Source organism: Mustela nivalis (genome assembly GCF_964662115.1).
Source record: "Mustela nivalis genome assembly, chromosome: 16".
Taxonomy (NCBI): Eukaryota; Metazoa; Chordata; class Mammalia; order Carnivora; family Mustelidae; genus Mustela; species Mustela nivalis.
The window spans coordinates 41,930,060-41,951,651 of NC_139035.1; the positions used below are offsets into that span (position 1 = coordinate 41,930,060).

Consider the following 21,592-nt stretch of genomic DNA (forward strand, 5'->3'; position numbering starts at 1 on the left):
GCTAATCCCAGGGCTGGCTGTTCCCTCATGGTCCAAGGCTTCAGGACAGTCCCCGGACCTAGGATGAGTGCTCCTTAGTTCTTGGTTTTATTTCTAAGATATTATCTATTTATTTGAAAGAGAAAGCATGGGGCGGAGGGACACAGGGAGAGGGAGAAGCAGACTTCTGGTTGACCAGGATTGCACCCCCTCACCCCCAATGTGGGGCTTCATCACAGGACCCTGAGATCATGACCCCAGTGGAAAGCAGATGTTTTGGGGACTGAACCACCCAGGCGCCCCAGTATCTGGTTTTCAAACTTATACACATGTAGTCTATTGTTGTAGTTAAAAGCACATGAATTGGGGAGCCTGGGTGGCTCAGTGGGTTAAAGCCTCTGCCTTTGGCTCAGGTCATGATCCTGGGATCCTGGGATAGAGTCTCGCATTGGGCATTGGGCTTTCTGCTCAGCAGGGAGCCTGCCTCCCCCTCTCTCTGTGCCTGCCTCTCTGCCTACTTGTGATTTCTGTCTGTCAAATAAATAAATAAAATCTTTTAAAAAAAAACACATAAATTATCGACTTAAACAGGATCTGTCAAAAGTACCCAAGATGACCCTCAATGACCAGACAGTGGCCAAAGAGGATGGATCACAAAGTATCATCTTTCTAGCTTTTGCCCCTTATAGTTCCCTATCTAGCTCCTAAGGGTACACCTGTGCCCCATTTCCTAAAGTGACCCCAGTAGCACTTTGGTGTGTCTCAGGAAGTTCTAGAAATGTGCATGTCCTGGTACAAGGATCTGCAGTCTCTTCCTGATGTATGGATTCTTACTCTATTGCTCTAAAGAGGCTCCAGGGGCCCGAGAAAAAGATGGAAAGAAGAAATGAATCAGTCATCCACAAAGCCTTTATTCTCCCACTTGGTTCCTTTTCCAGAGCTTGTACTTCTCTAAGTTCTAGAACGGGGTCAGGGCGACAGTGCCAGGGAGGGGAGCCTCTGGGCCCATGCCCGTACATGGGTGTGAACTCCTTGCCCAGCTTCACGAGCCCAGGCTGTGCGTGCCTCGCACAGGGGTTAGACAAGTTGTGGGTGCAGGAAAGCCCACTCCCGGGGCTGTAAGGAAGGAGGAATTCCATTGTGAGACCAAGCAAAAGCATTAGGAAAATTAACCTCAGTTTCAACATTGCAGGTTCTTCCGAAGAGATGTCATGAATGAGGAGGCTCAGCTGTTCTCCAGGACCCAGTCCCTCAGGGGGTTCCTCAGAGAACTGGCATCAGCCGAAGCAGACCCAGGGGCTGGGTTCCCGGAGAGCTGCTGCCTTCCTTCATTCCCATAGGCAGCCTATCTTGGATCCAAGGATGAAGGATTTGGAGATCTTCCCAGCAGTGTGGAGGTGAGCCTTCAGACAGATGTGGGGTGCCCTGGAACTTGTGTTGCTACAGAGATGCTGAAGGTAGCTCGTTCTCTAGAATAGACCATGGGGACCCCAATTTCGTCTGAGCCCCCAGGTCTGCATGGAATGTGTTCACCCTCATCATTCGTGGACTCAGCCAGGCTCTCCAGGTGCATTCTGCAAATGCAAGGGGCTGGTTTTCTAGTCAGGCCAAGCTCTTTGTTTCTCCGTCACTCCTTCTTCTTTTGTACCTCCTGCTACCAGGGATCTTCCGAGGCCATGGAAGAAAGACAGAGGATGCTGGGCCTCCCTAGGGAGTAGCTGGAGTGAGTGGCTGGCAGGGGTAGCCCTCTGGACCTCTGAGGGGTTCCCACACTTTCCCTCTTCAAGAGGTTTCAACTGCCTGGCTTGGTCACCTGTGTAGCCTGAACCCAGAACTCAAGTGTGGGCACAGGAGTCATCTGGGTCTTGTTCTCTTGGGCGTGGTGTCTGGCTCACCTCACGGATCCAGGGTGAAGAAGCAGAGTCACTGGTGGGATGTCGAGATCTTGGCCATGGTCAGGACCAGACTTTTCCCAGCTCTGGCATCTGGCCTATTCTTGGGCAGGCCCCAGGTGGAAGAGCTGGGGATCACTGTCTTGCCAGCCCCAGGAAGGGGATCTGGGTGGAGCGGCTTCTAGGAACTTCTGTGATTGCTTTTAACTATGCGAGCAAAACACCTAATGTCTGTGTCCTAGACCGAGAGATGAAGCTCACAGAGCACTTTAGACAAGACCAGGACTCCTGGGCTCCTTCCTCAGCTCTGTGGTCAATGCCGGCTCCTGGCTCGCAAGTCAGAGAGACATGGGAGGTCCCCCCAAGGGTCCGTCTGGGGCTAGTTGAGGAAGCAGAAGAGCAGCCCATCTTAAAGACCTGGAGTCCAGTCCCAGTCCTTGCTGATGCAGCTCCCAGTGACTGTGTGTGCCCCCCGAGGAGACACCCCTTCCCCGGGCCCATCCAAGGGGTGCCTCAGATCCAGAGGCCCACTCTGCCCGACCCCCCTACCCAGGCCTGGGGGACTTTGGCTCCGGGGCTGGTGGAGGGCGCCAGGGCTCAGGGGCAAGGCTCATCAGGGAGCTGTGCCGCATACAGGGCCAGCGTGTGATGTAGGAACTGGTACTGCTCCGTGGTCTGGATCATTCCACCCCTGTGAGGGAAGCATAGAGGTCATGAGTGGAGGAGGAGGGTCAGGCCCGACATCTTCATAATTCACCAGGGAGGTTCTCTCAAAGAACCCGTCAACTACTCCATATAGTCCTCCTCTGGGCTTCCTACTCCTGCTTGCTGCCCCTCACACCTTCCCCACAAGGACAGTCCCTTGGCCCTACACCTGGGGCTGAGCCCCTCAGCCGGCTGTGCCAAGGAGGAGACACCCCACACTGGAACTCTCTGACCCGTCAGCCTCCTGGGGCAGAACCAGGTCCCTGATTCCTCGGGCTGGGCCAGGAATATTCCTGAGCCTCCAAGTTTCCTCCTCCCCATCTGTGAAGTAAACATGGTAATTCCCTATTTGTGTGTAATAGGTTCTCATATTCGAAAAACACATTCACAGTGAGTTAACGCATTCCTTACAACAGCTCTCTGAGGAAAGGAGCCATTATTTCTCTCTAGATAAAGGCCCAGAGGCCCAGAGAAATATCATGACAGCTCAGTGAGGTACAAGGCAGAGTCTGCACCTCAGTTCCCCGTCCCCAGATCTGGGGGCTTCTGTGCGTTCTCTGTGTCTGCGTTCATGTCCCCTCTTCCCCCACCTTTCCCTGAGTAGGGAATCTGGAAATACAACACCAAAACAGAGACAAGGCTCGGCTATCTGCAGACTGGCATTCTAGACAGAGGTTATTCCTTGGGCGTTAGTGGCAAAAGAAACGATTCTTTAAGCCAAGGGCCCCTTCTTTTCTCAAGGGAGGTGCTTGAGGGGGACGTGCCTCTGAGTGCTCTGGGGCCCAGGAAGCAGGGAGGCTACACCTTAACGTTGTCGGTCCCGTCCTCATCCACAGACCCACCTGTCCAGCCGCAGCTGGCACACGATGCCCAGAATGTCCACTTCCCCGCGGGCCTTCAGTTGCTGACAGCCAATTCGGGTGGCGATGAAGCAGCCAGTCCGGCCAATCCCTGCACTGGACACAGCCAGGGAGGCGACAGGGAGGTCACAGGAGACCAGGGAACATGGGGGCCAGGTGAGTGGGGGAACATGGGAGACAGGGGACCAGGGAACATGGGGGCTGGGCCTTAAACTGCAGAGAAAAGACACAGGCACTTAGGGCCTCTGTTTTGGGGGGGTGTGGACCTGAGGAAGGATGAAGGCGGCAGGATCTTCGCAGGTGAGAGCAGGCATTAGAGGAGTTGACATTTTTTCCTGGCCCCTCCATAAACCTATCCCGGGTCCCCCTCCAGTCCCCGTGGACATTCCAAGGAGCCGTCTTCTGCGCAGCTGCAGGCAGCAGCGGTTTCCAGCTGTCAGGCCTGCTGAGCTCCTGGGTCCGCCTTCTACCATGACCTCATCCCCCCAGCGGCTAACACTCAGCCCCCTTTCCCAGCCCTGCATCCTTCCCACAGCTGGCCCTCCACTCTGCTCTGTCTTGCTCTTTATTTCCAAACCTGCCTGGCCCCCCTTTTTGGGGAAGGCTTCTCGTCTGGAGCCCTGATAGAAGCCCCTCAGGACTTCCCAGCGCTTAAGGTCCAGGTGTCACCTGCGGGGTGGGGGCTCATGAGTCCCCTCGGTCTGTCATCTCGGTCTGTACTTTTTTTTTTTTTAAAGATTTAATTATTTATTTGTCAGAGAAGGGGTGGACGGAGAGAGAGAGATGCAGAGGGAGAAGCAGCCTTCCCACTGAGCAAGGAGCCCAATGTGGGGCTCGATCCCAGGACCCCGGGATCATAACCTGAGCTGAAGGCAGACACTTACTGAGCCACCAGGCATCCCACCTCTGACTGTACTTCTGCGACTATGTTCTATTTAGAGCATGCACTCCCGAATGGTTTCATTATTATAAGCTTGTCCCCTGTGTTACCCGTGACTCCATCCCAATCAGATTCTTATTCCGTAGTCAAAGTATCCCTTTGGCTAAATCCAAGTTTCTTAGCCAGTCCTCTGAGGTCCCTGGCCTTTCAGACTTATCTTTTACCCCTCTCCTCCCTTCCCTCACGTGACCTCCAGGCCCCCATCCTCTAACTCCACTCTCAGCAATGTGTCCATTTAGAAATGTCATCTAGGGCACTGGGTGACTCAGTCAGTTAAGCGTCTGTCTTTAGCTCAGGTCACGATCCCAGAGTCCTGGGATAGAGCCTGCGCTGGGCTCCGCTCAGTGAAGAGCCTGCTTCTCCCTCTCCCTCTGCCTACTGCTCCCCCGGCCTGTACTCACTCTCTCTCTCTGTCAGATAAATAAACAAGATCTTTAAAAAAATAAAAATGTCAGGGTGCCTGGGTGGCTCAGTGGGTTAAAGCATGGGTGGCTCAGTGGGTTAAAGCCTCTGCTTTCAGCTTAGGTCATGATCTCAGGGTCCTGGGATCGAGCCCCGCATCGCCTGCTTCCCCGCCCCACCTTGCCTGCTTCTCTGCCTACTTGTGATCTCTGTCTGTCAAATAAATAAATAAAATCTTTAAAAAAAAAAAGACAAAATAAATAAAGAAATAAAAATGTCATCGAGGAGCCTTTGTACATCCTGTTCCATCTGGAACGCTTCTCCTTTCCACTCTTCACCTGGCTAATTCACCGTGCAGGTTTTCACTTAGTTTAAATGTCCTTTTTCCTGGAAAACCTTCTCTAGCCCAAGTCTGGGATGGGGGACTTGGTCCTGTGCTCCCGGACACTGCCATCAGAGCCCTCGCCACACTTGCTGGGCAGCTTTACTTTATCTCCAGACTGTAAGCCTGTCAGGGCAGAAGCCGAGCTGTCTCCTTCGCATCTAACACTGTGCCTGATGATAACAGGTTTTCAATAAGCATTGGCTGAATAAGTGAGTTTCTCAGCAGCAGGGACCATATTGACCTCTCCCTGCCCCAACCCTGCCCTGAACAGACTGCAGAGCTTTCTGATACTCTGTCCCCTCTCTGGCTTGTGCCCGAATGTCATGCCCACATGCCAGGTTTTTCGTGAAGGAGAGAATAAACACAGGGCACTTTGCTGAATGATCTAGAGAGTCCCATCCTGGGAAGAACTGAGCCTGCCTGATGCCGTCCTTCCTGAATGCATTCTAAGGAGAGACCCAAAAACAGGGGAAGGGGGGCCTGTGTCCAGGCTCGCCATGGAGGGAGAGGGCGCATACCTGCAGTGTACCACGATGGGCCCAGTGTTGGCAGCTGTCTCTGGGCTCTCTTCCACCTCAGCCACCAGGCGCAGCAGGGGGCCAGCCGACTCTGGGGTCTGGTGGTCAGGCCAGGCAGAGAAGAGGACGTGCTTCACTCCCCGACACTCCTCCTGGTGCTGGCAGAGCAACAGGGCATGAGAACCAGGGTCGTGGAGGGGCCCCTGCCAGCCTTTTCTGGTGCCCAGAGGTCAAGGGCTAGAATGACTCCATGGCACAGACAGGGACCATGAGCAGGCAAGGTCAGCCCTCCCTTCTCCTGCGCATCGGACTTCACAATTCCCTCCCCTGAAAGGCTGGAAGAAACGCTGTCCAGGGATGGGGGGAAAGACCCAAGTTCAAGTGCTGCCTCTGCCTCTGCCTCTAACTAGCACATGACTTTGAGCAGAATCCCTTAACCTCATTCTCTTCACTTAGAAAAAGACAGTGATAGCTTGTTGACTGACTTCTCTGGGTGCTTGGAGGATAAGGAGTTGATAGAGAAATGCTTTGAAAAGTACAAAATGCTATACGATAATAGAAGGCATTTAAAGCACTTCGCATGTGTCATCATCCGTCTCTCTGGACTTCCTGGGGCTCCTTCAGCATGGCTCCGGGACCCCACCTCTCCTTTCCCAACCCATTCAGTGCAGGTGACTCGGCCTTCCCAGCGGCTCCTGCTGGGTTTGTTGGCTCTGCCTTATTAGACCAGAGTGGTACCCGTGTTTCTCTTTCTTCTGTGCCTCAAGCTCTTCTTTTAGATTCGTGTTCAAGAAGGTTTAGATGAGCCAACCCTGGGACCCCAGGGAAGGCAGGGCCTGAGTTTCAGAAAAACCAGAGATGGCCTGACCTTCCCGTACCTGGATGGTGAGCTGTCGCACGGTGTACTCCGGACACTCTTTCGTGTCTTGGATGCGGAGCCGGAAGGGACCATAGGTTTCCTCTTCTGTGGGCCAGTAGTGGACACATTTCTAGGAGGGAGGGAGCTGGGAGTCAGAAGGGGGAAGTGTCTGTCAGCCCATGAAGGGGCCAGGACAGCAGAAAGGGGAGTGGGGCCCCTCCCCATCTCCCACCCCTGTTGGAGGGGCTGCTACTGCCCGGGTCAGGACCTGGGACAGGCTCTCCTGAGCTTGGCACTGTGCAGAGGACGTGCTCATCCCATCCCCCATTATGGCTGTGGAAAGCCCCCATGGCATATAGCTCGGAAACTTTTCTAAGACGTGCAAGCTGGGCCCAACAATAGCTATTGTCAGTTCCCGGGGAGCCCCTAGTCCTGAGGTGCCCTGAGTAGGGGCATGTGTGGTGGAGTAAGATGTAGCCCTTTCTGGGTTCACTAAGGACCATGGCTCCTACCTCCTTGCCCTCTCGGAGCTGAGTGAGCATGACGATGAGTGACACTTCTTCCTGCCACACCATCTCCCAGAAGTCTGACACGGTGTTGGGCATGGGGCCCTGGGTCGCGATGTAGACCTTCTCCTGCCCATCATAGCCCTGGGGAGGTTGAGGAACAAAAGGAAGAGTGGGAAGCAGTGAGCGTGTTAGCTCTCTGGGGACTCTGCAGGTCCTGGGATCAGGCCTAAGCCATTGGACGTGCACACACAGACGCACACATGTGTGCACTGGAAGCCACGTGGTGGAGAGGACACAGGTTCCAGAGGGAGGAACATGTGGGTTCAAATCCTTGTTCTGTGCTCCCTGGCTATGCCACCATAAGCAGGTTACCTAGCCTCCTTAAGCCTCAACTTTCTCATCTATCAATTGGGCATAATATCTAACTTGCAGGCATAGAGTACAGATTACATTCCACAAAGCATATGACGAGGCTAGCACATACCAGATCCTTTGTCAATGAGTGCCCCTTTCCTCCCCTGCTGCTTTCTACTAGCACAAAATAAGAAAACTGTGTTCAACATTGCTGGAGTGAATGTTTCACTTCTATGTATTACTTTTATATATTTAGTAGCCAGATGTAGCACACTCTTGCTGGGCCCTTCCTCTCCCTTCCAGAATCTCAGCTTCTCAAGATGACGAAATCCAAACAGACCTCCCTTCACCAAGTTTTCGGGACAAATGGGAGGTCTTCTTTCCTCAGGGGGCCCTGGCTGACAGCTTTCCATCTCTTGGCACCTCGGAGCGCTGTCTTACCCACTTTGAGCCACTAGGGGGTGCTGCTTTTACAGCTACTTAGGGCTCTAGAGTTGGGGGTGCTGGGGTAGAGAGGCCACCTTGCCTCCCTGGCTCCTATAGTTTGATGTTAAATCATCCCCACAAAGGAGGGGCTGCTTTGGAGAGTAGTTGAAGCTAGAGAGAGAGAGAGAAAAGAGAGACAGCTCAGAGCTCCTGTTTGTGCAAGCACCTCCCAAGCAGAGCTGAGAGGGTCGAGCCCTGGGGATAGGCGGGAGTAGGTTCAGCAATGCAACTTCCTCCCTGCGTGGAGGGTGGGCAGGGATGAAGTGATCGCGTGCGTGGAGACTGGGTGGTTTCTTCTCAGCTTAACATCTCCTCTGTCTTCTTGGTTGGTGGCTTGGGGCCTCTTCAGGGTCTGCCCCTGCTTGGCGTCCGTGATTTGAAGCAGGAACCCACAGTTGGAAGATGTTCTCTGCTCCCCCCTCTTCCCTCCCCCTCCGCCAGCCCTCACACCCCCACTCCCTGCAGGGCAGCCACAGCCAGGCCACTCACTCGGATGTAGTTGGCGTTGATGTAGTCTCCGTCTTCTTGGCTCTGTGCCCGGCCTAGACAGACCCGGCTCTGGGGATCTAGGAAGTAAAAATCAGCAGAGGTCAGGGGTCAAAAGGGGACCAACGAATGCACATGCCAGCAGGGTCAGGAAGAGGTGAGTTCCTGTGCTTATCACAGTATCTCCCGCATAGCAGGTGGCCAGAGACCCACTAAATTATTTTATATGCAGACAATAGGGAGCCACAGAAGGTTTCGGAGCAGTGGAGTGACACGATCAAAGGAATAACTGGGGAAGGTTAACTGGGTGGTGCCGTGTAGGACCGACTATTAAGAAAAGGGAATGGAGCAGCAGGGCCTAATGGGTAGTGAGTGAGTTATTCTAGCCCTGAGATCGGTAGGGGTGTGGAGCAGAGGGTACCAACAGGAACAGAAAACGAGATGCCCCGGAGAAAGAGTTTTTTTCTGCTGGTGAATAACCAGATTTGGATGAGTGACTTGGCCTAAAATCCCAAAGTGGGGAAGCAGGACAGAACTTCCGCTTCATTCCGCTACTGGGTGTGTCAGCCTCTCCCTCGAAGAGGGAAGGCTTTCTCCAAATCCAATTCAAGCAGGGACAGAGAACCTAGCTTGTGAGCAAAGGAGACTAGCTCTCCCGGTGCTGGTGCTGGCTTGGATCTGGACAAAGGGGGATTTCAGGCAGAGGGACCTCTCCCCTCTCTCACAGCCGCAGGCTGGTTAGACTTGGGCCAAGCACAAGGGCTGCTCCCTCCCCCTCACTCCGGTGGATGCTGGCCCACCCCTGCGGGCAGAGGGCTGGAACCACAGGAGCTGGTGGTGAGCTAAGGGCTCCGAGACTGGGAGCTGCTGGAGATGGGTTGGCCAGACAAGGCTGCCCTGAGTGGGGGAGGGAGAGAGCCTGTGAGGGTCTCACGCTTGCCTCTGAAAAGTGGGAGGTGCTGATCCCTGGGTCCTTTGAGCTTGCGGGGACAACCCCTTACAGCTCCTGGACTCCCATCTCCAAACCTGTCCCCGCTCGCTTTCCTGCATCTGAGCGGCTCAAAGCCCTCTCTCTGGGAGCCCTCCTGATTGTGCCTTTCCTACTGCCTCTGCGGGGTGTTTCCCACAGTGGAGGAAAAGCAGAAAGAAGTCCTGATCTTGGGCAAGTTATGCAACCTTTCTGAGACTCTGTTGCCTTGTTTGTAAAAGGGGGGCATCAACTTCATGGGGTCATTTTGAGAAATGAGCTACTGTCAGGGGCTTTCAGCGCTGCCAGGCCCTCAGTAAGCATCTACTATGAGTGGCCGTGTTCTAACTGTGGTTAGGGTTCTCGCTCCTTCTTCCCCCAGCCAGGGCAGGTACTGGGATTTCCCTGCTGAAAGCAGGTGCCCCTGTGAGGGAGCTCTTCCCCAGCTGAGCCCGTGTGTCTTTCCTTCTGAACCTTGCAGCCCCAGGGACAGCACTACCTCCCTTAATGGCTGTCACAGTTCTTACTTGGCAAGATGGTCTTATATCGGTCCTTGGAGGCGTGGCCAGGAATATCCAGTTCTTCAGGGTTGACAAAGTTTGAGGGGATCTTCTGGCAGAGGGAGGAAAAGAGTGAATAGCCCATACCTCTTCCCAGCCTCCTTCCTCTCCCCCACGTTCCCCACCCTGATCTAGTGGAGCTGGTCCTGGCTGGCCCCTCCTGGCTTTAGGTCTGTGTGGGGTGGAGGGCAGAAAGGGGGAGCAGGGGGTGGTTTTTCTCCCTCGGCACTGGGGTTCTTGTCGTTCCGGAGGGCCCGAAGAGGAGACATACCTGTAGTGCCCAAGATAGTACGGTGTGGGCTGGCTGTCTCTGATTCAGAAGGGCAGAGTGACTCGGAGGGGACCCTAAGTTCTTACCAAGAATTCCTCTTCCAGCTGCTTGGGGCTGGGTGGCTGGTGCTGCAGGGCCCAGCGGGTGAGGGGGTGTCCAGCTGTGCGCAGAAAGTGTAGGGTGACCTCCCGGGGTGTGTTCACCGAGCAGATGGGTTCCACAGCCCCCAGGGACCGCACATCCAGCATCAGAGCAACATTGGAGCCCCGCCTGCAGACGTAGGCGACCAGCGCCTTGTGAGCGCCCGGGAACAGGGGCTGCTTTAGCCATTCTTACCCAGAGCCCCAGGAGATTCAAGGGTTCAGCACCCCCCCCCATGCCTTTTATTTGTCTTTCAGATCAAGGCAGCCTTGAACCTCCAGCTGCCCACCCCTGCCGGTCCCTTGCAGGCCCCTAAAGCTCAGACCTATAACCAGATCAGCTCTTTACCTATAGCTCAGACCTATATCCAGATCTACATAGGTAGATCCTCGGCCCAACTTAGGGTTTGGGGAGCAGGCGCAGGGTTGACATGAAATGTTATATCCCAGACATGAAAATGACATGCAAACGACACGCAAATGAACACATCGGGTTTCCTTTCCTGATTGGAGTCAACAGCTGAGGGCCCTCTGGACCCAGCTGTCAGAGCTGGAGGGGCTGATGGAGGGAACCGAGCGGGGTCCCAGGGCTGGGAAGAGACCCTTTTCCCAGGCAAGATCTCACCTCTCCTGAAGCCTCACATGCTTCTTGACCGGTGCCTTGGTGGGTGGAGGCTGGGTCATGGCTGCCTCCGAAGACCAGGTCGGCAGCTGTGCTCGGGAGCACCCACCACGGTCCTGGACCATGCTGGGGGGGAGGTTGTGCTGGGCCTCACTCATCCATGAGGTTCACCTGAAACACAGGACCCTTCAGCTGCTGACCTCTGGCCTGTCCACCTGGCCAGGGGAAGGCTCCCACGCCCAGGCCGGCCGCCTACTTTTTGGCACCCCTGTTTTCACTGGGGTGTCCTCTGTTCCCTGAGCAGTTCTGTCATTATCACTACAGGAAGGCCGGGATCTCTACAGGAGGACCCAGGGCGGTGGGCAGTCTGGGGTTGGGGTAGGGACCAGACAAGGCACAGAGATTGTGAGGGGAGAGGAAAGGAAAGGGCCGGAAAGACTCCAGAAGGAGAGTGAGAGGGGACAAGAGGCTGCCTGAGGCCAGAGTGCACAGGGCTCAGAGCTGGGGCCCCGACAGCCGAGAAGGCAAGGGAGGAAACAGAAGCGATGGGTTCTGTGTAGAACGGAGAGAGAAAGCTCCCAGAAACCACCTCTAGTCCCGGCCTTTTCTGAAATGAGAGGGTTGAGGCCTCCCGCACCCCTGGAGCCAGTTGGGGACCCTTGTAGACCCTGTCCTAACTGCTGGCAGTTCCCAAGTTCATTCTGGCTTCTGGGGTCTCTGTCCAGGGAGGTAGACTATGGTGGGGGGGGGGGTTTCCTTCTTCCTCTGCCCATCCCCCCATCTCCCGCCTCTGTAACCGTCACAGGAAATGGCCTCACCAAGCCCTTGAGCGGCAGTGCATGGTGAGGCGACAGCTGGGGCACAAGAGGGGGACATGGAGGTGGTGGGGCCCCTCTCCTCTTGGGGGACGGCCCCCAGCTTCCAGAGCCAGGTCACAGCTTCCGAGGGGTGGTGGTGGTGTGAGAGTCGCTAAGCCCACAGGCACAGAGGTGAGGGGACAGGGTGGGCCCAGCTCAGATGTATGTGGTAGAGAGAAGCTCTCCCAAAGCAGGCAGGGGGTTGTTGACCTCTGCTCGCCCTGCAGCCCCCCTGTGGCTCCCCTGCCCCGTGCTCCTCGGGGATATCAGCTAGGTCAGCGCCCATTCCCCAGCCGGGCACTGTAGCTCCCAATGCAACCTTACTCACACCGGCCTTGGAGATGCCCACCCGCCTGCCCCCCCAGGACTCACCCCCCCACCCCGGACCACAGGGCCCCTCCTCCCCCCATTCAGGTACTTACTGAAGCAGCTGTGTCCCCCCAGGCTGCCTCTTGCCAGCTGTCTGGCTGTCTGTTGGTCGGTCTTTGAGGGCTGAGGAGGCTTCAGGAAGCCAGCTTCCTCCCTCTGCCCCTCCTTGCTGCCACCCACGCACACCCCAGCTGCGTGCTGCCCTCCTGCGCCCGCTGCCACCACCAGGGGTCGGGTGCCTCTTGCCTGTGCCCCTCTGGGGGTGGGCTGGCTGTGGCCTGGCACTTCTGTCACGGGCCTAAGGCCCTGCTCTGTGGGGATGGAGAGGGAGGAGCCGGCCCATTCCTGACCACCCTGGTCCCCTAGTTGCCAAACCCCCTTGCTCCCTGGACTGCTTGTCCTCTGGGCCTTTGTCACATCCAGTCCCTGCCCGCTTCCTAGGCGGAGCTCAGCTGACCCCTAGCTCCACGCTGGCCCACACAGAAACGCCAGGTTTTTCCTGCTGAAGCTGGCCCTGTCCAGAGACTGACTTCTACTCTGCTTCTGCCTCAAAGCCCCTGTCCCAGAAGCCCTTGCCCCTTCAAGTCCTGTGAGTTCATGGTCAGGTACATGTTGTACCTTCTCTAAGCAGAGCAGGGTGTGGACTTGAGGTAGGCTGGGAGGTGAGGAAGGAGGCAGGACTCCTTGCACCACGCTGGGGAAGAAAGGCCCAGGCTGGACCAGAAGGTCCTCGATTCCCCAGGATTCGAGCCACACCCCAGCTGTCAGCTACCGGTGGCTGGAGATAGACCAGCTGGCCAGGAAGTAGAGAGGAGACAGTTTGTAGGAGAGTCTGGGGGGCTTTGTCTCTGGCCCCAGCCCCTCCAGGCTTCCTCCCAGAATCCTGACATCTATTAGAAGACTTACAGAGAGTGGACAGTCTCTGGCCCTCACACCAGGGGGACTCCCGTGTCTTCTTCGCTTCTGGGGCGCCTGGATGACTGGGGCCCGGGAAGTGGCTCCCGCGTCCAAGACTCCACTGCCCCCCACCCCTGCCTCGCCTTGGCAGGCGCCTTGCTGGCCAACAGCCCAGCCAGTTCATGCTCGCTGCACGGCTTCTTCTACCTTGTAGCATTCCAAACACCCTTCCCTTCCGGCCCCAACACGCGCCATCCCCATCCTCTCTCTTCCTCCCACTTCTCTGATTCAGCTGTCAAATGGTGACAGCAAAAAAGAAATGATTTACAGTAGACACAGGGGGTGCACACACAGGAAGGATGGTGGGGAGGGGGCTGGCCTCTGCTGCTGGCCCATAGGGGGTTGCGGGGGGACAAAGACCAGAATGACCCTTTGGAGCTCAGGAGGCCTCCTAGTGCCTGTTGCTCCCAGAAGGGGTGGGGGTGGGGGACCAGGCACTGGCTCCTTTCTGAGCCCCTCCAGGGCCTGCTGGTCCTGGACCCTTCTTCACTCTGGGGAGTGGGTGGTTTCCCTGAAAGGAGGGGCCAGAGTGGCAGTCAGCCCTGGTAGCCAGGACAGGATAGGGGCAGGGGCAGGAGAGCCTGGGAATCCCTGGTAAATCTGTGGGAAGTGACCTGAAGCTGACTTCTCCTCAGCTGCTCCCCAAACCCACCCGTCTGTCTCGACAAATGGGCCACGGGGCCCTGGGGATCAAAAAAGGGGTCAGGCGGGGATCACAAAGAGGTCCACCCCCGCAGGACCAGGCTGTTGATTGTTATCAAGAACAGGAAGCTAGGATACCACAGGGGTGAGGAGGAGGAAGCAGGCAAAACCTTCCCCCTCACTGGTCCACCAATACCTCCAGGTTTCTACCAAGTTTCCAGGGTCTGAGCCCCGTGGTGAGTGGTGAGCCGTGAGCCCACCCTCTACCCTCCCAAGGCTGGGCCCAGCAGCAGTTTGAGGAGCCGGAAGCTGAGCTCTCTGGGGAAGAGCAAGGAAGCTGGGGGCCGGGAGGTGGGAGAGGGAGTTGGGGGTGGGGGTGGGGGCGATGGCATTGGGCAAGACCCTGAGGATCTCTCAGTTCCCTTTGGGTGTGTTTGGGGTTGGGGGGATAGTCACTCCTTGCCCCCTGTCCTCGCTCTCTCCCTTCTGCTTAGAGATGCCTGGACCTTCATGGCAGTGTGCGGCTAGAGCTCACAAGGTGCCCTGCAGCAGCTCCTCCCCAGACCAGCCAGGCTGCTGGAACGGGGGAAGGCCTGGTGTTCCCTCAGAGAGACTCCTCCGCCCCCAGAACCTTCCTCGTTCCTGGGGTGGAACAGCCCCAGACAGCTCTCAAAGCTCATCTCTCCAGGAGCTGATTTGCCTTCCAGAACTGGGGTTTAGGTCTCCGCCATCCCTTGACCCCAAAGAAAGCACAGCGATCGTTGAAAGCCAGATTGTGTCACGTGCAATGACTCGAAACTGTGCCACATTAGCTGTGTGACGAGAGGCTCAGTGTCCACATCAGGCTATCAGGCTTCTCCCTCCCCATGGGGAGGATCCTGGCTCTTCTCTGATCCATCAAGCGGGGCTGGGCCTCTGAAGGGCTCAGGAGCTGTTGGGGGTGGGGGGGTGCAGCAGGCCTAAGGAGGGGTCCAGGGGAGGAATGTCTGGTGGGAGGATCCATGTCTCCTCTCTCCCAGACCCCCTTCCTCCGGACTGCTCCCTTCCTCCAGCCAGTCTGCAGGGACAGAGCAGCCTGGGCCCATGCCCCCTGCCCCCTGCCCCCCCGGCTTGGGCCGCCCCCGCTCCATTCCCCAGTCCCAGGGCTGCCAGCCACAACTTGCTGTCCCCAGTGTCAGAAGCCCCTTGGAGGGGCAGCTGTGTCCTTCCCAGAGGTTCCTTGCTCTCTGGCAGCACCTGGGGAACAGGCCAGGCGGCCACCAGCTCCGGAGTCAAAGGCTGCCACCCTATAAAATTCCAGAGGGGAAGGATCTTGGGTACTGGACCTGCTGCTGGGGCGCCAGGACTCTGGGCCCCCACCCACTCCACCTGTCTTGTTCCCCTCCCTAGCCCTCTTCATGCCTCTCTCGAGAAGCCCTAGGATCGTAGCTCCTCCCCCACATCGCCCCCAAATCCTGGGCCAGCTGAGGCCTGCCTCCACCCCAGTGCTGCAGGCTCCTGCTTGCCCTGGCTGTGTGGGGGAGACGGAGATGCAGAGAGCTAGGAGCCAGGAGACCTCATCCTACAGAAGCGGGGAGGCCTTGGAGGAGAGACCCTGGGTGAGTGGGGCAGACTGTCGCTGTTAGGCCGTGTGGCCATGATCTGGGCCCGCTGGTGTGAAGTCTGGAAGGAAGAGGGAGACCCAGGGCCCTACCTTTGCTCCAGCCATCCCGGGAGCTCATCCCCCGCCCGACCCACTTTCCCTGACACCTTTTGGGGACCCGTTGGTGAAGGGGACTTTCCCATACCCCAACCCCCGCCAAAGGACCAGGGAGTCAGGCCAGCTCAGCACCGGGGGAGCCAAGGCCAGCCTGCCTGGAGATCCAGGAAAATGTCCCATTCTTGGCCAGCTTGCTGGAACTCAGGTCCCTTGTTGGAGGACTCTAGGACGGAAGAGAGTCCCTCCCTCTCTCCCAAGGCCAGAGCTGGTGAGATGGACATCTGTTGTACAACAGGGTCCTTCCTTCCTCCCAGGGACCCTCCTGTCCCTCTTACCCCGACGATGTCCTTGGACACCCCCATGTACACACAGATGCCTACATGAGGACGTTCATCCAGATAGGCATGTGCACCCTCGCGGCTCACGCATGCACACACACATGCACAGAGTGTGTCCCTCCACACTCGTGCCCAGGCTGCCGGCTCTCCATGCACCCGTCTCACCGGTCTGTAGCCTCCCTCCCCTTGCTGCCTTCCCACAGCCCGGCCAGAGGAATCTAGGCCTCCCCCCCTCCCTGGTGACCTTCCCCAGGACGTGGGAGGAAGAGTAGGAGACTTGGCTGTCCGGATCCATCTACTCCTCTCCTGCCTGGTGATTATCTTCCCCTAGCGCGGGGGATGCCCAAGGCCGGGCTTTAGGCTGTGGGAGAGGAGGGGGAGGGCCGGAAGGGAGGCGTGTGGGACAGCTGCAGGGAGAGCCGGGGCTGGCTCACAGTTGGGAATCAAGATGCCTGGACCTGTCTCTTGCCCTCTTCTGCCTACCGGGTGGTTCTCTCCAGAAGGAATCAGTAAGGTGCTTTGAGACCTTAGGAGGACCCCAGGGGTTCTCTAGGGAGAGGATGTGGGTTTGTCTGTGGGAGGGGTTACCGGGCAGAAGACTCAGCCCTTGTGGTCCCTTTTTTTGCTGAATGAAGAGGCTTGGGCTGGGGAGGCGGCATCTCATCTGTCAGATCCTTTCTAACCCCTCTCTGGAGTCCCTCTTCCATCCACAGGGCTGGCAGGGGCCTGACAGGTGTGCCTTCGGTGGCCGGGTGCCTCCGCCAGGACTGTCCACAAGACCGGCTGTGGAGTCCTGGGTGTTCTCCACAAGCCCCTCTTTTCGGGGGAGACTCTCAGGCAGGGTCTAAGACCTGCCCCCCCCCCTTACCTACAACCACGTCCTGCCATAGCTCTTCTTAGATTCTGAATTAGGATGCTTCCGCCCGCCCCCCTCTTCTCCCCTGTGCTGCTGCTGCTGGACACTCTGCTAGAAAGAGCAGAGTGAGGTGACCCAGGGGAGGTGGGGTGGACCTCTTGGCCAGGCCAGGATCTTGTCTTTTGTATCAGCTTCCCCAGTGGCTCTCTGCGCCTCCCCACTGCTCCGCTTTGAAAGAGCACATGCGTGCATGGATATAGACACACACACACACACACACACACACACACACACACACGCACTCTGCCTGGAAAATCTGATGATTTTGCAGTGCTCAGTTTCCAGGCCCCTGTCCAGAGGCCGGGTGGGTGGCTCTGAGGTTTGGGGCTGGGTGGAGTGGGGGAAGGGCAGGCAGCCCCTGGTTCTGAACTGAGCCAGAGGGAGACTGAGCGGGTCTCCATGCAGGCCTGTTCTTCCTGCTGGGGCTGGCCCCTGAGAGCCTGGCTCCCACCAAGGGGTCTTGGTGTTCGGTTTCTATACCTGCCTGTTTTCTGCCTATTCCCCCTCCCCATTTCCTGAGTTGGCGTCTGAGTCCTGGGCCTCTTTCCCGGGGCCCAGAGCCATTTCTTCCCCTTCTGTTCTTTCTCCCCTCCCCCTCCCCACCGTCAGCTGTCTTGGGGTGGGGACACATGGGTGAGCAGTTCCAGGTGAGGAGCTGGATTTAGGCCCAGGTGAAGCCGTCTTGCTTCTAGGCCAAGCCTCAGGGAAGCTCCCCTGGGCCTTCACCTGCCTGCAGCCTGGTGGGGCCTGGGTGGGGGAGGGGTGGGAGGCGTCAGGGGAGTAGGTGGGCACCACTGATCTAGGTGGGCGGGGGAAGGAAAGCAGATATCCTAGAGATTTAAGTAGCTCCTCAGAGAAGTTCAAGCTGAGGGGACCCCAATTTGGGGGTGAGGACCAGGATTTGCCTTCTGGGGCTGGGCTCTACCCTCTCTGGAAATGAGCTTCCTCATCTGGGCGGTGAGAATATGGGAACAGATTGGTCCCAAGGTCCAGGTGGGCTCTTCTAGATCTATAATCCCTGTGACTCACAGTCTTTCGAACGTGCTCCTGTGACTCTGTCCACAAAGGCATGGTGCCACATGGATGCCCAGAAGGGGACACAGACTCCCAGCAGGTCCCTCCACTCCACAGTGACACACATCCATGTGGTGTCACCAGGATCCACCCCTCCCCCCACAACAGAACCCAAACAGCCTATCTCCCACGTGTTGATAGAGTCAACAGACCCACACTCTTCCTCTGGGGTCAGGGAGTGGGGAGCCAGCTGCCTCTGCCCTGTGTGTCCACTGGCAAGGCCATCTCTTGTCTTGGTCTTTCCTGAGGCCTCCCTGGAAAGTCAGGTTCTGGAGGAGGGGTGGAGGCGGGGGAGGCAGCGGGAGTGGTGGGCTTGTCTGAGGCCTGACAGGTGCCGCCCCCTTCTACCTCCTGGGCCCTGGGGTCTTTTTCCCCGCACAGAAACTTGCCAAGTTTCTGCTGCTGCACTGGGTGCAGTGAGCGGTTAGGGTCTGGCCTGAGAGGCAGCCCCTCGCTCTTTGGCTTCCTGCTGCCTGCCATCTGCCTGGAACTCGGCCTTCCCAACCTTGCCCGCCTGCCCATCCACCCGCCAACCCGTCGGCCCGCCGGCACGCCAGCGGGGCAAGGGGAGGGTTGGGGGGACTGGCTCCTCCCCTGCTGCATCTTGTCTTTCCTTTACAGACGTCGGGATGAGGCCCTCAATCCTGTTTGCTGCCTTGCTCTGGCTCCAGGGTTTCTTGGCCAAGGTATGGTGGGTGCTGGGGGCAGGTGGGCGGGTAGGGCCCTGTCCTCCGGGGCCTGTCCAGGCTCCCACCTCTCTGCAGGGCCCCACAGCTGGTCTACATTAGGCAGAGCCGAGGCTGCTCCTTCCTAGCTGCTGGCTCTGAGCACAGCAAGAACGAATTGCTTCTGCCTGCCCGGGGCTGCCTCCCGAGCCATCTCAAAAGGGGTGATGTCCTTTTGGCCCTGTCTGGGGGAGGGCCGGACAAGAGGACAGCCTTCTCTCTGATCCTGGCGCTGTCCCCCAGTGGCTTTCACAGAGGCTTAGGGTTCTGGGGTCTCCTCTCCCCTCCTCCCTTCCTTCCCACAGGGAGATGAGTGTCATTCCCTGGCCAGGAGCCCGGACGGACAGAGTGGAGGTAGGTGTCTTCAATGGGGGAGGGAGGTCTGGGAGGTTCAGTTTCTCCATGCTAGACTTGGCCTCTACTCTGCCCACCCCCCTTTTCTTTTTCCTTCCGTCCTTTTTTAGAGGAGAAGGGGCTTTGGGAGACTCTGAGTGCACCCTCTTTCCCCAGGACCACCTCTGAAAGTCAACGTCAGCAGCCAGGGCAGGCCTACTAGCCTCTTTCTGAGCTGGGTAGCCCCAGGGCCAGACAAGCTGAGCCATGCCCTCCGCCTCACCCGCCTGAGTCCCCTGGGCTCTCCAGAAGGGCAGCCGCTCCAGGCCCACACCAACGCATCCAGCTTTGAGTTCTGGGACCTGGTGCCAGGAAGTCGCTACCTGCTGGAGGTGACCGCCCTGCAAGCCTGTGGACAGAACACCACTATCACCATCGCCACCCGCACTGGTGTGTGCTCCACAGGCTAGGGGGGCTGGGAGTGGGCCGGCATCGCCCGGGGTCCGAGCAGGAGGTGGCTGTCCTGGAGGATTGGCCAAGGAGGGCAACTTCTCTGAGGACCATGCCTGGTCCAGGGACCCATGTAGAAGCACTAGAAGAACAGGGGTGATACCCCTTTGGCCCTGACCTTGGTGCTTCTCTCCACCTCTGACGCAGCCCCTTCGACTGTCTGCAACTTGCGGTTCTACAGCCCTGGGAGCCCATCCAGCCTTGAGGCCTCGTGGGGGGCTGCCCCCGGGGAGCAGGATGGCTACCAACTTCTCCTCTACCACCCAGAATCCCAGATGCTGGTGCACAATATCTCCATGCCACTGGGCACCCTGTCCTATAATTTCAGCCACCTCCTAGCAGGTAGTGAGTATGTTCTGGAGGTTACTACCTGGGCTGGCAACCTCCAGGCGAAGACCAGCGTCCACCAGTGGACAGGTAAGGCAGGCACCTGGCAGGGCGCAGGTGGCAGCCGATCTGGGAGCGAAAGAGGCCATCCAGAGCCTCACGGGCAACTCTGTCGCCACACAGCTGGTTGACGCTGGGACGGCCTGGGCTGGCGACAGGGTCCGACTCCAGGGCTCTTTCTCAAGCCTGGCTTTGTTCTTGCCATCCTTCCTCCAGCCCCTGTGTCTCCTCCCAAGCTGGTGCTGCGGACCCTGGGCACCAGTGCCCTACAAGCCTTCTGGAACAGCTCCGAGGGGGCTGCCTGGCTCCGCCTCATGCTCACGGACCTCCTGGGTGGCACCAACCTGACCGCGGTGGTCAGACGTGGGGTCTCCAATCACACCTTCCTGCACCTCTCTCCAGGCACCCCCTACGAGCTGACGCTCAGTGCTGTGGCCGGGCCCCAGCAGGTGGCGGGGCCCAATGCCACTGAGTGGACCTGTGAGTGCTTTGCGGGGCGTCTGGGGGATACAGCAGAGGCTCCTCAGCTCCTCTCTGGCAGAGGGGGAGAAGGGGGAGGGATATAACAGGTGGAGGCGGGTGGCTTTGGATTCTGCGGGGAAGGGGTGAGGCTCGCAGGGAGCACCCCTCCTGCTGGCCGGTGGGGCGTCCATGTGAGGCAGCGCATGGGGGTACTTAGAGTCCCGCTGACATAGATACCCCTGGTCACTGGATGTGTCGTTATTTCTGTGACCATTGTCCGGGGACAGATCCCAGAATTCACCCAGAATGGTAAATGGCGTGTGCCTGCCCCTGGACAAGACACTTTCTGGTGCAAACGGGTGGAAGCTGCCACGAGGAGGGGAGGATGGCTCTCGTCCACCATTTGGGTTTTTCTGCACATATTTGCTCTTTGCCCCCCTAGATCCCTCTGCCCCTCTGGACCTGGTGCTCATTCCCCTGCCCTCTGCACTCTGGGCAAGCTGGAAGGCAGGGCCGGGTGCCCGCGATGGCTACCTGCTCAGGCTGAGTGGGCAAGTGGAAAAGAACAGCACTCGGGGCCCTGGAGCCCTCAATGCTACATTCCCGGGGCCCCTGCCTGCTGGACACTACGTTCTGGAGCTGAGGGCTCTGGCTGGGCCCTACAGTGCCTGGGCCCGGGCTAGTGCCTGGCTGCATGGTGAGTTTGGGCTGGTGGGGAACAGGCTGGGGTCCTGCCCTGGGGCACCTGTGAGGAGAAGCAGCCAGGTCCTCACTCCTCAGAAACAGCGTCCTCTGCAGATTCTGCTGCCCAGCCCAGACAGAGCAACGGGACCAAGTTACAGCTGGATAGGCTGGTGGCCACTGGGGAGCCCAGGAGGCAGGCACAGCTCTATGATGAGGGAGCCCCAGGCCTCCTTGGAAACACCTCTGTGCCACCTGCCACCACCCAGAGAACAACCCAGAGCCTCACAGACCATACCAGTGAGTGCCAGCTACTGACCCCGGGGTGAGGGGTCACCCCTGGGGTCCTCACCCTGACCCCGGGGTGAGGCTTTTCCTTGGGGAGGGACCTCTGGGTAGGGGGGAAGCTCAGGAAAGCTGGGAAGGGGCTTCTCAGGGCCACAGACACTATATGGCCCCCTGATTAAACTGCGCCTCCCTTCAGAGCCCCTGGTGCCCCAGGGGTCACTGGCAGGAACAGCCCCTCTTACCTGGCTGTGGGTTGAGCCCCAGTATATCAGGGGCAGCAAGAAGGCTCCAGGGCCACCTGGCATCAGGAGGGCAGCCAGAGGTCTAGGGCAGTCTTGTTGCCTTGGGACCAGAGAGTTGCAGCCTGACTCCCAGGTCTCTAATGCTCAGCTCCCACTACATTGTGTCAGTGTGGACCT

At 58.0% G+C, this 21,592-nt stretch overlaps 2 protein-coding genes across 7 annotated transcripts in view; one reads left to right on the forward strand and one right to left on the reverse strand.

Moving 5' to 3' along the window:
- Positions 1-870: 870 nt before the first annotated feature.
- On the reverse strand, positions 871-12,621 carry PTPN7 (protein tyrosine phosphatase non-receptor type 7). Of its 4 annotated transcripts, none has more exons than XM_082702018.1 (10): positions 12,215-12,621; positions 10,939-11,106; positions 10,260-10,443; positions 9,870-9,954; positions 8,379-8,455; positions 7,053-7,190; positions 6,560-6,670; positions 5,682-5,839; positions 3,419-3,532; positions 871-2,562 (listed from the first exon to the last, which is right to left on the reverse strand). In XM_082702018.1, the coding sequence occupies exons 2-10, from the start codon at positions 11,091-11,093 to the stop codon at positions 2,469-2,471; spliced, it is 1,116 nt and encodes a 371-aa protein (XP_082558144.1). In that variant the 5' UTR covers positions 11,094-11,106; positions 12,215-12,621; the 3' UTR covers positions 871-2,468. The 4 variants fall into 4 exon arrangements, with proteins under 4 accessions (XP_082558144.1, XP_082558147.1, XP_082558146.1 ...); XM_082702021.1 differs by lacking the exon at positions 12,215-12,621 and adding an exon at positions 11,614-11,736; XM_082702020.1 differs by lacking the exon at positions 12,215-12,621 and adding an exon at positions 11,525-11,654.
- Positions 3,509-21,592, forward strand: part of LOC309849433 (receptor-type tyrosine-protein phosphatase V-like) — a 34,181-nt gene continuing 16,097 nt past the window's right edge. Inside the window, exons 1-9 of one of the 3 annotated variants that reach the window (XM_082701991.1) lie at positions 3,509-3,592; positions 15,150-15,358; positions 18,409-18,473; positions 18,818-18,866; positions 19,023-19,295; positions 19,503-19,772; positions 19,959-20,222; positions 20,647-20,901; positions 20,985-21,185. In XM_082701991.1, coding sequence (XP_082558117.1) covers positions 18,417-18,473; positions 18,818-18,866; positions 19,023-19,295; positions 19,503-19,772; positions 19,959-20,222; positions 20,647-20,901; positions 20,985-21,185 — 1,369 coding nt within the window. In that variant the 5' untranslated portion in view covers positions 3,509-3,592; positions 15,150-15,358; positions 18,409-18,416. Of the gene's footprint in view, positions 3,593-15,149; positions 15,359-16,185; positions 16,307-18,408; positions 18,474-18,817; positions 18,867-19,022; positions 19,296-19,502; positions 19,773-19,958; positions 20,223-20,646; positions 20,902-20,984; positions 21,186-21,592 lie in introns of those variants that run through there. The other 2 variants (XM_082701990.1, XM_082701992.1) reach the window with 2 other exon arrangements.

Bases quoted from the DNA above. Each gene is read 5' to 3' on its own strand.
- PTPN7 (XM_082702018.1), bottom strand. From the start codon at position 11,093: ATGAGTGAGGCCCAGCACAACCTCCCCCCCAGCATGGTCCAGGACCGT. The intron at 6,671-7,052 runs GTAGGAGCCATG...CCTCCCTCCTAG, and splicing joins AGCTCCGAGAGGGCAAGGAG to AAATGTGTCCACTACTGGCC. The intron at 3,533-5,681 runs GTATGCGCCCTC...GGCTGTGTCCAG, and splicing joins CCCATCGTGGTACACTGCAG to TGCAGGGATTGGCCGGACTG.